At 48.3% G+C, this 13878-nt stretch overlaps 1 protein-coding gene across 1 annotated transcript in view; it reads right to left on the bottom strand.

The window, feature by feature from the left end:
- Positions 1 to 1556: 1556 nt before the first annotated feature.
- The window catches only part of Dock2 (dedicator of cytokinesis 2), a 419098-nt gene continuing 406776 nt past the window's right edge, over positions 1557 to 13878 (bottom strand). Inside the window, exons 46-52 of the mRNA XM_028894904.2 lie at positions 13605 to 13688; positions 8047 to 8184; positions 6209 to 6336; positions 5239 to 5407; positions 4136 to 4256; positions 2992 to 3134; positions 1557 to 2094 (exon numbers count right to left, since the gene is read on the bottom strand). Of these exons, the coding sequence (XP_028750737.1) occupies positions 2032 to 2094; positions 2992 to 3134; positions 4136 to 4256; positions 5239 to 5407; positions 6209 to 6336; positions 8047 to 8184; positions 13605 to 13688 (846 nt within the window). The 3' untranslated portion in view covers positions 1557 to 2031. The remainder of the gene's footprint in view (positions 2095 to 2991; positions 3135 to 4135; positions 4257 to 5238; positions 5408 to 6208; positions 6337 to 8046; positions 8185 to 13604; positions 13689 to 13878) is intronic.

Genomic DNA, 13878 nt, shown 5'->3' with positions numbered 1-13878 from the left:
TTCAGACCCAGTAAGGCAATTCACAGATATCGGTAATTTTATGAAGGTAGAACTCGGGGGGCGGGGGGATGTGATTATTACAGGAGTCTGTTGAGGAGCAGGGAGGTGATTGGAGATAGAACTTAGAGAGTTACGGCTATGAAAACAGCCCCTGAGTCCATGTTGCACAAGCCCCCTCCCCCCCTGCACCCCCATGAGAAGAAGTTGAATCTGCAGGCCTACGACAGTCCAGACAGGTCTGTCTGGAGTTACAGGGAATGCAGGACTGTTCTCATTTGCTTGTTGTCATTGGAAGTGCTTCTGTTGGAAGGTTAAACACTAGGATTCTGTTAGTTCATGCTGGTAGGAAAAAGCAAACCCATGAAGTTCAAATGTAGAACTTGGAGAGAAATGGTAACAGAAAGAACAAGGGCCACATGATGCTGACATCTGCATGGGAAGCCATGAGGATACGGTACCTCCCTTCAGCTCCTCTAAGGTCCATCCTCTGCTTATGCATTGAGAGGGATTTTGGGAGGGGGGTCCAGAGGCATTTTGATCTGGGCTGACTCCAAAGCTATCTGTCTGCTGCAACCCAAATGCCCACAGCCACCATAGCAGAGCAAAAATAGGAAGCTAGAGTAGACAACGGGTCTGAGACTTGGAAACAGGGCATAGATACCACCTGGGAGAGACTGGCAGACATAGGTCACCAGGACTCAGGATATCCTGGGAACTAAGTGGTGCTAGAGTATTAGCTAGTGGGAAAGATTTTAGCTTCCCATCAAAGTGCTGGATCCAATATTGGCCTTTTTTAGTCTTAGGTCATTTCTGCCTGTGCCTCAGTTTCTCCATCTGGGTAATATCCTACCTACCTTTTGGGACTAGCTATTACACTTTAGGAAGTAATTTTTTTAAAATCATTCTATCTTATCCTTCACTGGACTTAGCATCTAAGAAATAACCACCCACACCCTAGTTCTGAACCCTACGTTGCCACTCACTTAATTTCCACAAGGGCACAGCCTTATGCTCAGGGCCTTCTTCTCTACACAGCTCTTCTGTCTGAGGCAGAAGAGTTGGAGTAGTTCTCATCTCCCCTGCTCTTCTTCCTTGGGTCTCATCTGAGAAATCTGACCATGGATGTCCTCACGATTTCACTTGCAGATGGCCCTCCAAGAAAGCCACCACTTCTGACCTGATGATAACTCAGAGGCTGGTCTATGAATCCACCAGCCCTCCAACTTCTCCTTTCCAATACTGCTTGGAGGCTTCACTAGACTATCAGGCTAGGTAGTGTAGCCATCTCTGTGTAGAGACGGAGGAAGGTGGTATGGGAATCTTTGCTGTCAAGCTCTAAGAGAAAAATTATAGGGTTTTTTGGCATCCTGATACTCCAGGATTTGGCCCCAAAGAAACCAAGAGTCTTAGAGAAGATTCTCGAGGTGGCCTGAGCTAGGAAGGAAAACATGGCATTGAGATGAGTTAACAGAAGCCTTCCATACTGCTGTAGTCTCCTGGGAACCACCCTGGGAACTTTCTACCCAGTCCTCCAGGAACAGAATTGGGTAACAAAGTTTGTTTCAGCCATGAGACCATTTTAATGTCAGTAAGAAAGAGCAACATTTTGGAAGTGATTGACTAGAAAGGGGCTTATTAAAAAATGTTAAGTACAAAAATGTTAACTGAAAATAGAACATTTAAAGGCTTTTCAGTTCTTTTAAGTGCTGAGACCTAGGAATTAAACAAAACGCAGCTCCTTCTATCTGTGAACCTGAGTTATGATGTGTATGCCTTGGATGCCGGGGAGAGCATCCATCTGGGACTTGCTGACTCCTTGAGGTCCATGGATCCATGGTGGGGCTTCTTTGTCCAGTGAGTCATCCATCACCCTGGTGGTGGCGTCAGGAGACACAAAGCTTGTCATCACTTGGTTTCTGGGGCCCCACTGGGATCCTCTGTCTCTTTTAAGGCTTTGTCCCCTCCTGTAATTCCAATGTCATGTGCATGCCTCTCTCCTGGAGCTCCCACGCTGCTCTGCTCAGCAGTGTCTCACAGGTCTGTGGACAGGAAGTCTGGGAGCTGCTTGCTGTCTTCACTTGATTTGCTGGCCAGCTTGGTGGGAAGACACACAAACACAACAGCAAGATGGGATTCTTATATGCATCATCTTAGAGCACCCCAGACCCCACAACCATGACTGAAGCCTAAACACAAGTGATTGGGAATTGCTATGACCTTGAATTTGGTCAGGAAGCAGCTTTGGGGAAGTTTCATAGACCGCTTGCTAGCTGTATGAATTCTGCACATCACTTAGCTGACTCTGTGAGCCTCGCAAAAACCCTTCTGGAATGGGAGGATCAAACAGGGTAATGACGGGGAAGTGCTTAGCGTGGTGCCTGACTCACTCACGCAGGCTCTCAGGCAACCTGTGATTTTTATAGTATCTGAGCTCTGAATCACAGAGCCCGGAGGATCGGAAGTACGTCCATCCTTTCTTGATCCCAGACAAGGACCGACAGGGTAACAACAGGAGGTGGGACTTCAAGAGTCAGTGATTCAAAACCAACTTTTAATTTGAAGGCTTTTGTAATGTAAGCAGAAGAGAAAAATGCTTTGCTCCCCCCCTCCAAAAAAAAAAAAAAGCATACTTTCAGCTTCTGAAGTTAGATAGCTGGCTGTGGGCTCAGAGAGGAGCTCTAACGGAGAGTTTAAGTCAGGGCTGGCTATCTACTGGCAGTCCCAGAAGACTTTGTGCTCTAAAACTGGGGTCAGTCTTACTCAAGGGAGCCCCAAGAAGTACCACATGATGGACATTGCTGGACAGTTGCCCTAGCCTTGGGACCCGTGGCCATACTCCCCAGGGAATAGCCGAAGGCGCATACCCACAGGTGAAGAACAGACACACCTGTGTAGACCTTCCCTGATTTTTTCTTCAGGTCTCCTCTCCGTGTGTTCCCGCGGCATCCCCCCACCCCGACTGCCGCCATTTCCAGCCACTGGCATCCTCACCATAGTCTTAAAGAACTGATTGACTTTCTTCTTTTTCAGGGTCTTTTTGTCACCGTCTGAGACAGGGAAGAAGGTCTGACTCATCCGGGGAGATGTGCTGGCCTCATCCAACCCAGGCACGCCTGCCACCGAGAGTGTGAAGGCTGGAAAGACAGTAGGGCCCCAGACACGAGTGAGTGGGTGCGGGAAAGGTGGGTCCCAAGGGACAGAAAGAGTATCTTAGGCCTTTTTTGGGGTGGTCCTGTCTCCTGGCCCTTTGAAAAGCCTTGCCCAGAGGTGTCTAGTTGAGAAGAGGGATGAGAAGCGGGGATTCCTTGCCACTTGGGCTGGTATCTTCAGGAAGCACACGACTGAGTCTGGACTCAGCCTCCCACTGACTAGTCGGTCTGTACAGGAGCCTGACATTCAGTGCACTGGTTTGAATATGCAACAATGGATGGGGTGTCATTTTCTACATCATGGGTGGGTACCATGGTGTAAGGGGGATAATGAGTTAGGACAGGGCCTGGCGGGAGCAGGCACTCTGGTGGGAGCAGATGTCTTTACTGACATGCACTGTTTGGCCCCAAGGGGGCAGCACTGTTCCGCCTTGTTCTGTTCTGCCTGGTCCTCAGCACAGGGCCTGTGTGGAGTAACAGACACTAGAACTAGCTGCATGGATGCTGAGCGCCAGCTGTGCATGGGTCTCCCTCTGTGAATGGGGAAGTGAGTGGGGGCTGTCCCGCGTCCCTGAACAGTAAGAGATGGGTACAGGCATCATCCATACACCCAACACCACAGCCACGAGACGCAGGGGCAAGCTTTGCAAATGTAGAAGTAGGCTTCCAGGTTAGCAAAGGTGCCATGGACCATAGAGATATGCCAAAGGCATGCTCCTGGACCTGGAGGAGCTGCGGCCTGCAAGTTGAGGGACTTTTGGTAGGGAGTGGTTCCAGAGGAACAGCAGACTTCTTCTGCTTCCGGGAGAGCTTGGTCACGTGCTTCCTCCATGGGGGATGTTGAGAAGAGTGCAGAAACCAGGGGCTTTGGGCCCTGGATACCCAGCCTGCCTTGCTCTGTAGGAGTAGTTCTCATCCATCTTCTCCCTGACAGCTTGGCAACCCACACTACCTCTTCCCCTGGGTTAGCAGTGGCAGATACATACCTGGGATGGTGGGCATGGACTGGCTGGCAAAACTCATCTGAGAGAGGACAGACACCCTGGTGGGGACGGCTGCATGCTCTGAGAGATTGGTGTCGCTCATGAACTCATGCTTTCTGGAAAGCTGGATGAATACACCACAGATCACAGGGGCTTAGCACAGGCAAATATCCAAGTCCTCAAAGGGCAGGGAAAAGGGATGGACGTGGTTTCTATGGGCCTGGCAGCAGAGAAAGTTCATTTGTTCTGCTTTATACCATTCTGTATCAGTCTGCCTCTTACGGTTACATATTATATAATGGCAGGAGTGTTGGAAAGGGTCTATTCCGTTAGACTACAGATGAATGGTATTCTGTAGAATCCTGGAACATAGAAGACATGCCCATCCTCTTCCTTCACAGGCCCACTAGGACATTTATGGGGTTTTCTTTCTTCACCAGAAGGCGTCAGCTGGCCCTGACGTTTCATCTAGAACCATCCCGACCCCTACGTGCCATAACAACTAATGCTGACTCTCTTTCAATAAACATTTCCAGGGGAGGACTAACACTGAACTCAGGGCTCTCCGATACCAAATCTCATTAGTAATTATTATGGGATTTCTTTTTGAGATAAGGGCTTACTCTGTAGATGAGGCTGCCCTGGAATTTACTATGTAGCACAGGCTGCCCTCAGCCACTCAAAAGTTGATTATATAATCTCTCTTCTCTCTCTCTCTCTCTCTCTCTCTCTCTCTCTCTCTCTCTCTCTCATATATATGTATATATATGTATATATATGCTCAGAGTCTGCTCACCACCACACCCCACAAAGCCTGGCACTCAGAAGCCCAATGGAGTCAGGACAGCCATAGGAGACTGGGAGTTGAGGCCCCGAGTGGCTGCCCTCCTCTGCAGTAGCTGTTCAGTCTCTGGAGTCTTATGGCTTGGGTTCAAATCCTGCCTGTGGGCATGAGTATTTGCTCTACACCTCCCATTGGGCAGCTTCCTTCCTCTAAGACCCACTGCAATGAGGGAGCCAGGCTACAGTCCACCCTCTCGGGAGCCCTGGGCTGCCTGGCACAGTGTTCTGAGAAGAGCTGAGGAGAACCTGGCACCTCTGCTCACCCGCTTCAGTTCTGACTCGGTCGCTGCCTTCTCATCTGCAAACACCACACTGCTCCTCTTGGTCCTTTTCTTGGACCGGCGCAGCTTGACCTCCGGCAGAGTGCTCCCTGGAGAGATGGGCTCCTCCTCCACTTTGGGAGTCTTGGGTGCTGCTGACTCCAGGTCAAAGCTGAAGGGCATGGAAAGAAGCAGTGGAAACTGTAGTTAGAGTTTCAGTGGAACAGCCCGGGAGGGACACGGGAGACCTAAGAGGACCGTCATGCTGACTGAGCTATCACTGTAAGGCTGATCGGTTATCTGGACAGCAAATTGAGGAAGTCACTCATCCACAAACATTCAAAAAAGGTTAGAATGATTGAAGGTGGTAAGCCATCAAAAGCAAGAGGGATGGCAAGGAGATGAAACTGGTTAAGATGTAGGTCGAGGTTCAAATCCAGGGACTGCTGCTTTTTATGAATGACTCCGGGTAAATCCCTTGACTTCTCTGAGTCACCACTTGCTTAGTAAGTGGGGATGTGCAACAACCTGGACACTGGGCACATGGTGCCTAGCATGCAGACAGTGAAGTGGGGTAGGAGAAGAGCCACAGGGCTCCAGGACACAAAGGGGACAAGGCAGGAGATGTGGGAGGGGACATGTCACTATGGAAGTGATGTGGGAAGGATGGGACCCCTGTTAGAGGAAAGAACGTTTACAAAGCAGGCTGGGTGAGGGATGCTGATTGCCAACAGACATCACTGAGCAAGGAGCCCAGTGGCAGCAATGGGGGTGTGTGTGTGTGGCTGCAGTGAGTTCTGGGTTCTTGGGAAAGCCACCAGCCTCTCTCAGCTGCCCAGGATGCTTTAAAAATTGGCACCAGCTAAGGCAACCCACTGAGTGGCTCCAAGGCTTTCCTGAGGTCCTAGCTGGGGAAAGACTTTAAAGGGAAAGGGGAGGAGGCCTGGGCCAGGAGCTCCAGGAAAGGACTGACCTCTCTGAGGTGGCCTTGCTGGGAGTGCTGCAGTCGGAATTCATGGAGGCCAGAGAGATGATGGACATCTGCCGGTAGGAACGCAGCATGGACCTGGGGCGGCCCACTCTCCTGTCATCGAAGTCAGGCTGCAGGTATGAGGACAGTGGTGAGCAGCCAGCAGAGCAGGGCTTTGCCATCGGAGCCCTCCTCCCCTCTGGGCAGGGTGGAACTGTGGGCTGAGGGCATCAGTACAAAGCTTCCAGCCAGCAGGACCATGGGGCTGCAGCCTCTATCCCAGGGGAACAATCGCTAGTCCAATTTCCCCGGGTGAGACAGCATCTGTATTATTCAGTGGCCTCATGGACCATCTTTCTTTATGCTAATGAGATGGCTTGAGATGGAGCCTGCCTGTGCCAGAGAGACCAACCCCGTCATTACAGGGCTGAGACTTTGAGCCATATATTATCAACTCACTCTCCAGGGAGGAGGCAGGGGACAGAGATGAATCTCTAGCCCATGAACAATGATTCACTCAATCTTGGCTACATAGTGAAAGCCCTGGAAAGACACTCCACACTTAAGCTCTAGTGAGCTCCCTGGTAGGTAATCACATACTAGTGTGCCTGACATCACCCTCCAGCGCCCTTTCATACCTCACCCTCTGTGTTCTTCACCTAGCTCCTCTTAAATCATATCATAATCTGAAAGCCTCAGTACAGAAACTCCTCAGTCGATGAGAACACATCCTAATAAGCCTATTATTAAGTTGAAAATGTGGTATGAAAATGTATTGAATCTACCTGGACCGCCAAACATCCTAGCTAGGAACACCATACACAATAGCACACTGGTGCTCACACCACTGTGGGCCTCTTCTTCCATGGCTGCTTGAGAGTTGTGTGTAGGTGCTTTAGTCTAGACTCTTCAAAAAGTGTGTGGTCACACAGCTCTAGCCTCAGAAAGATCTAGATTTGGAGTTCACTTTCTATGGACTGCATATTGTTTTAAAATCATCACAAAGTTCAAAAACTGTTGAGTCACTGCAGTCAGGCGTTCTAGTAAATTACTAGCTCTGCAGGGAGGATGAGAGCCCCCAAATTTGTAGTCATTATGTGCAGAAGTGTGGGGCCTCATTCCCAGGGCCTGGAGTTTGTGGCTGATATCTAAAGTGGATGGAGGACTGTTCTCTCAGCCTGGGAGGTCTGGTCTAAATCCAAGTGTTTAACATCAGAATTGCATTTCAGGAAGAGAGCATGGAAAAGGTCAACTTGTTTCTGCATGAAGGAAAATAGACCCAGGTCCAGCTCTAGGCCCTTCCTGGAACTACGGCTCCTCTCTGAATGTCTGTAGATCAAGAGGGTTGGGGCAAACACTCTTCAAGGTACTACATAGCCCTGACATTTGATGATTCTACTTTATGTGAAAGACACTGTCTCTGAGGGTACTGGCCATTGTCCTCTTCAGGCGGTAGAGTACGGTGGCTTTGGAGATAACACAGCTGGGTAGACACCCTGGCCTTCACTTAACTTGCCATACAGCCTTTAGTAAGTTATTTGATTCTCTTAAATCTAAAAAGATATATAAGGACTTAAAAGCCCTCCTATTTGCCTGTATCGGTCAGTAAATATACATCCACTGTATTTATAGAGGGCCAAGTACATGCTAGGAGCTTCATTAATGTAACTTTTATACTTATATAGTTCCTTGTGTAGTTTCATAGATCTGATATATAACTGGTTTCTCTTTTGGAAGTGACTTTTAAGGGACCAGGAACATATATGGTTACCCCATGTCAATCCCTTCCAGCCTTTATTTCTATAATCCTCCCGCTTGCAGGTCACAGGGATCACTCATACCATTTCTCGGACACCATACTCCTTTTCCACCTTCATTTTCAGGTTCTTGAAACACTCCTCCATCCGGTCATGGAAGGGCCGCAGGTTGTCCGACACTCTTTTCTCGTGGATCTTAATCCCTGCTCCCAAGAATGGAATCTGAAGAGAGATGGTAAGTGAGAGGGGCCTCAGCTTGGGCGCTAGCTCAAGAGCTCGAGCTGGCCTGCTATCTCTTCCTGGAGAACTTCAGATGCTCAGAGACCCACACAGTCCCCAGGACAGCTACAGCCTTAGAATTTGTCATGCAAGGAGACAGCTGCCTTTGCTTCCTTGAAATTGTAGTTGTCCCAGGCATTAGAAGCCACAGGCATGGGGAAATCTGAGTTCGTGAAAAATCTACAAAGAGTCAGAGTTCAGAGGACAGAAAGGAAGAACCTCCAGGGCTTAGGCTTACGGTCTTGCTTTAAAAGTACTTGGCAGTACAAACGTGAAATCATGGGGAAAATGCCTGGCATCAGGGAAGAGCAGAGGAAAGGAGTGGAGAGGAGAGGAAAGGAGTGGAGAGGAGAGGAGAGGAGAGGAGAGGAAAGGAGAGGAGAGGAGAGGAGAGGAGAGGAGAGGAGAGGAGAGGAGAGGAGAGAGGCTACAGTCCAGTCCATCTTACACTATGGGTCACAACTGTTCTTCTCATGGCCACTGAACAAAGCTATGACTGTGCTGGTATCAAAAAGTTCTCTTATTAGTAGAGAGTTTCTAGAAAGTGTTAGCAAATCTTGGGATGATGGGGAGGAGGGGAGAACAGGTAGGAGAGATGCATGAAGGAGATCAGGGCACTGAACCTTAGAGACCTGGGAGGGCGGGGGACAGAGCCATGGGGCTCCCTGCTAGAAGAAAAATGTGAGAAAGTTAACTGCATGACCCTTGGGTAAAATAACTAAGACTACTAGGGTGGAGGATGGGATCTTTCTAGAACAGTAAACACTTCCACCACGAAGTGGAGTAAAGACGTTTCTGTCTCCTCTTGGATGTCTTGAGAGAAGAGTAGGTGAAGGGAGAAATACACTCTGAGTGAGATGTGTACTCGGCTATACACACTCCATCATATGTGCAGGAGGAAGATGGCTGGGGGCTGTAACTGACCTCCAAGAACAGAGGAGAGACTCAGTGGTTAGAAGAGGCCACCCTGCTTCTAGGGACCAAGGAGATACTCAGGGGCAGAGGCAAAGATGCCACAAGAAAGCTGAGAGAGGCACTGAGAGTCTGCACTGGGCCAGTTCCTTTCCCAGGCACCCACCACTTCACCTTGCAGCTATGTATAATGTGTTCCACTTTCTCAAGAAGCAGCGACTTGTCCTCTAAAACAATCAGATCATGAAACCTGGGACTCGGGTGTACCAGACCCAAGGGTAGGAGGAGGAACAGCCACTACCAGACTAGGAACAAGTAGATAAAAAGGAAGTGTGCTTATGGTTAGCTAGATGGCCACTGCACAGTTCCCAAACTGCCCAGTGTAGCATCTGTGATCATCTTCCCATGAACTGTTTTGAAGGATCTACTTCTGGAGAATGTAAATGGTCCCATGCAGGTGTGCAGGTTCCAATGTGTGGGTCACTCAGTTACCAAGCAATGATGCCACCGTGCCAACAAAGCCTTCTCCCAGGCACATTGATTTCCAATTAGCTTCACTATGAACTAGGAGGAATCTGCTGGGGTCACTAGACACTGGAGGAAATTCACCCACAGGAGACAAGACCAAAGCTAACAGGCAGGAGAGAGACCAAGTAGGACCAAAAGGGACAGATGAATGAACATGGAAGAAAGACGATAGAGTGCTTAAGATGTTACTTAAAAAATATTTCCAAAAGTGTCTTCCATAAAGATAATAGAGTAAGATTTAAAATGGAATAAATTTATAGCTTTAGTGTTACACTTTGACAAGACAGGAAATTGGTCCACTTAGCATCAGTCTCAAGGTGTTAAGAGGGATGAGGGAGCCAAGAAGATGCTGAGAGACACAGTGATCTCCAATGAACAGATCAACCAGACCAAAAGAAACCAGCAAAGAAATATGGGCATTGAACTACAGATCAACCAGACTTGCCATTCACAGAACTCTCCATCAAGAGCTTTGGAATGTGCATTTCCCGTCTGTACGTGGCACAGACTTCACAACAGACTTTTTGCTAAATCCCATGGGTTTGGGTATATTGTATTTCTGTTTTCATTCGTTTCAGGGGATTTTTATAACTTTTTCCTTTCTCACATCCTCAATGATCCATTGTTCTTCTAAAGGTGTTATTATTTGGTCTCCATCTATGTATATAATTTTGAAGTTTATCTTGCTATAGATTTTGAGTTTTATTCCACTGTGATCAGAAAGGATAATTAATATGGTTGCCATTTTTACAAGCTAACTTTTGTGTGAGTGTAGGTGAGAATGGAGAGAGCTTCAGACTCTCATGTCTGCTGGTAGACAGAGAAGCTGGTTTGAACACATTGGGTTTCTTATAGCCAGGAAGGTTGAACTTGAATGAACCAGCAATTCACTACTACCTGTACCTTGAGAGAGTGGAGTGTATACACATGTACCAACAGGCGGGTTGGTCAATAAATGGGTCTATGGTTTGTATGCTATACACTTAGACACGGGGCACAAAAGTCAAACCTCTGATATATGCAGCAACCTGGTGGGCTTTAAGGACACCATGTTGTGCAAAGAAGCTAAACACAAGGCAGTATATACTGCATATTCTATTTATATGATGTTGGTTGAATAAACCCTTGCCGATGGAAATGAAGTGATATATTCTAAAGCGACATTTTCCCCTATGTTAAGAGCAAGCATTTCCATGTCTAAACACACCCAACAAAGACACAGCCAAAAGCCTCAAATTGAAACCAACCTAATTCTATGCCAGCGGAAAAATTAATGCATCTGGTATCATTGTATGACCTATCTTATAGACTTCTAGACAGCATGAATACATGATAGTGAGGTGCAACAAAATGGACAAATTTTACAAGCCTAACTGACACAAACGACTGTACATAGTGGTTCCGATTATATGTAGGTCATCAGGAATCCAGGGCAAATGGTGATGCCTAGGAATGTGTGCTTCGAGAGTAGAACACTATTTTTAAAAAGCTAGGAAGTGATTTCTATAAAAGCAGGAAAGTGGTCAGCCTTGGGGAGGGGTGGTGATGTCTACAGGACTATGTAAGACGGGCTTGGGGTACCAGAATAAGCTTATTGCATGTAGGTTAGAGCTCATGTCTATGGATGCTTGATGATAAACCAAAGAACCATGTATATTTGTATGAAGTTTCCTACATGTAATGTTTTGCAGCAAAAAGCTTCAGAGAATAATGTACTGTAGATATTGTCCCATGTAATAAAATCTTTTTACAAAGGAAACACATAGAAAGAGTACAATCTAGAAAGATTCCAATCTTGAAATCTACAAATTCTGACATGAGCTGCCCATTGGAAGCTTCAGCTTTCTCTGGTTTGGTAAGACCATTTCCTTTTAACGTCCAAGGTTCTCAAGTCTTGAGAAAAATCCCAAAGTGTGTGTAGCCTTGCAAAACTATGTCCTCCCTGGAGTTAAGCTCCAATGGACAGGCTCAAGTTTGCCCATCACTATTTCTTTGTTACCTGGCACTGGGCCTGGGACCCAGTGGGAACCCAGTAAACAAGGGCATTGAGGGTGGATGGAAGGGAAACATGCAAGCTGATTTGATGGGAACAGCGCTGTGCCCACACAGCAGGACTGCACTATTTGAATGCACTGTGCCCGCACAGCAGGACTACACTATTCGAATGCACATACCATAGTTAGTAAACCTGGGCAGAGCAGGAGGGACACAGCCTAGTATTTTTTGAGATTAAATCCTTTGGGATTAAAGGGCCTCTGTAACTTGTGGCCTTGGGAGCACAGGCATGCTATGAAGGTGGACACTAGGGGGCGCTGCATGAATGTCCCTCATAATCTTAAGAGGCAGCGGCTTCTAACGCCTGCTGCTTTCATCTATTTGGAGCCCTTCTACATAGCTCCAAGGCTGGGGTAGAATGTTCTTAGAAGGTGTAGCCTACATTAACTTCTCTGCAAGGCTAAGCTCCATCCTCTGAAGGCAGTAGATTCAGCATGGAGAACTATAACCAGAGGAGACGCGGTGCCCGACAGAGTCCTGGCAACGGCACAAACCTGGTAGTATGTGTAACCTGGTAGTCCTCCCTGGATGCCCCAGAAGTACTCAGGGAAAGGACCCACTCAGTTGGCCTTCCTGCCTCTCAGATCAGGGTGGTGAAGGATGTGCTATTGTTTGAATATTAAAGGATACAGGTGGTCCCAGAAAGATGGAAAGACCTGAGGGATGTTTAGCTTTCATGGGTGGTGCGGAGTGGGAAGGGGAGAGAAAATTCCAGACGCACCTAATGCATTCAGGAAAAGTATGTCTGCTGCGCTCGCTCAGCGTTTCATTTTTAAAGTCCCACTTTGCATAAATTGGCAGAGGCAGAGAAGGACCTGAATTAGGAATACTTATTTTAAGAAGAGTCTGCACCCAATGCTTCTCAGTCCCTGATTTCCCTGGAGTAACCAAACTCCCTAGCAGGGAAAGCGCACTTCTCTTTGCATGGTGACTGGCAAGGAGGGAGGAGGAGGGGATGGGCGACCTGTAGACTGCTACTCCTGGCCCAGGCTCCTGCTCACCTCCTCCCCAGCTTACTCTTCCTATAGCCATCCGTGCGCCATCTGCACAGAACCCAGACAGGGCAGCTGTCTGAGGAGGCTGTCTGTCACAGGGCTGGAGCAGGAAGGGTCTGGTTATTTCTTCTCTGGAAAAAGGAGAGAGAAATAAAAGAGGAAGGGAGAGCAGAGAAAGAGCAGAGAGAGGAGGGAGATGTGCAGGCGTAGGAGGCAGAGAGAGAGGCAAATGACAGAGGGGAGAAGAAAGAGCTTCTAAGAGCTAAGAGCGGCGGCAGATGTGCAGAAGGAGGTGGGGAGGAAGAGTGGGCCAGGAGAAGAGAGCAGCAAGACAGTGGATAGGGAGGTAGACACATCACAAGTCCTCAGGCCCAAATCTGCCCGAGCTAGGCAGATGTGGACCCTTTGGACCGCGAGCCAGCCCAACAAACACCTCAATTATTTGCAGGCCCCGATATCCATCTGTGCACTATCTGCAACAAACTGGGTCAGCCTCACAAGGAAGGGGGGAGGACGACAAGTCTTCTATTGTCTGATTGGCACAAGCTGGGGATGGTGGTGGATGTGTGTGTGTGTGGAGGGGGTCATTTGAGCCCCGCTGTGAAAAGCTACCTCCTGAATTTAACATCAAAGAAAGCAATCTCAACCAACTCCGGCACAGCATCCATTGCTGGCTGGCACTACACAATACCCAGGGTAAGGTGCTCCAAATCTGTGTCCTGGTAAGCCTGCTTGGTAATCCAGCCAGAGGTGAGGAGTAACAGAAGGTCATAAGGTCATGTGGAGTGAGGCCAGGCTAGGTGAGCCGAGGGCCAGAGAACTGGGGCAAGGTGAGGGCCTGGATGGATGCTCCCATACCCAGCTAGGCTTTACCTGCCATGCGATCAGGTCCTTGAGGCGGCTCAACTTGTCCTGGTCCTCTGGGTGCTCCCTGCTGTACTCGTCAGTGAAGAAGGCCTGTGGGGGGGGGGCAGGTGGGGACTTAAGATTTCCTGTTTCTCAAAGGAAATCTCAAGATTTCCTTTCTTCACCAGGGACACATGATCCAACTCTGGTGTTGAGACAAAACGTTATGTGAGAGGAGTTTTGAAGCCTCTGGCATTGGGGTGGACCTTGCCCGTATCTGATATTGCTTTCTTTTTCTTTA

Source organism: Peromyscus leucopus, chromosome 8b, assembly GCF_004664715.2.
Source record: "Peromyscus leucopus breed LL Stock chromosome 8b, UCI_PerLeu_2.1, whole genome shotgun sequence".
Taxonomy (NCBI): domain Eukaryota; kingdom Metazoa; phylum Chordata; class Mammalia; order Rodentia; family Cricetidae; genus Peromyscus; species Peromyscus leucopus.
Note: the sequence above shows the minus strand (reverse complement) of the source record. Positions and strands in the feature narration are given on the sequence as shown.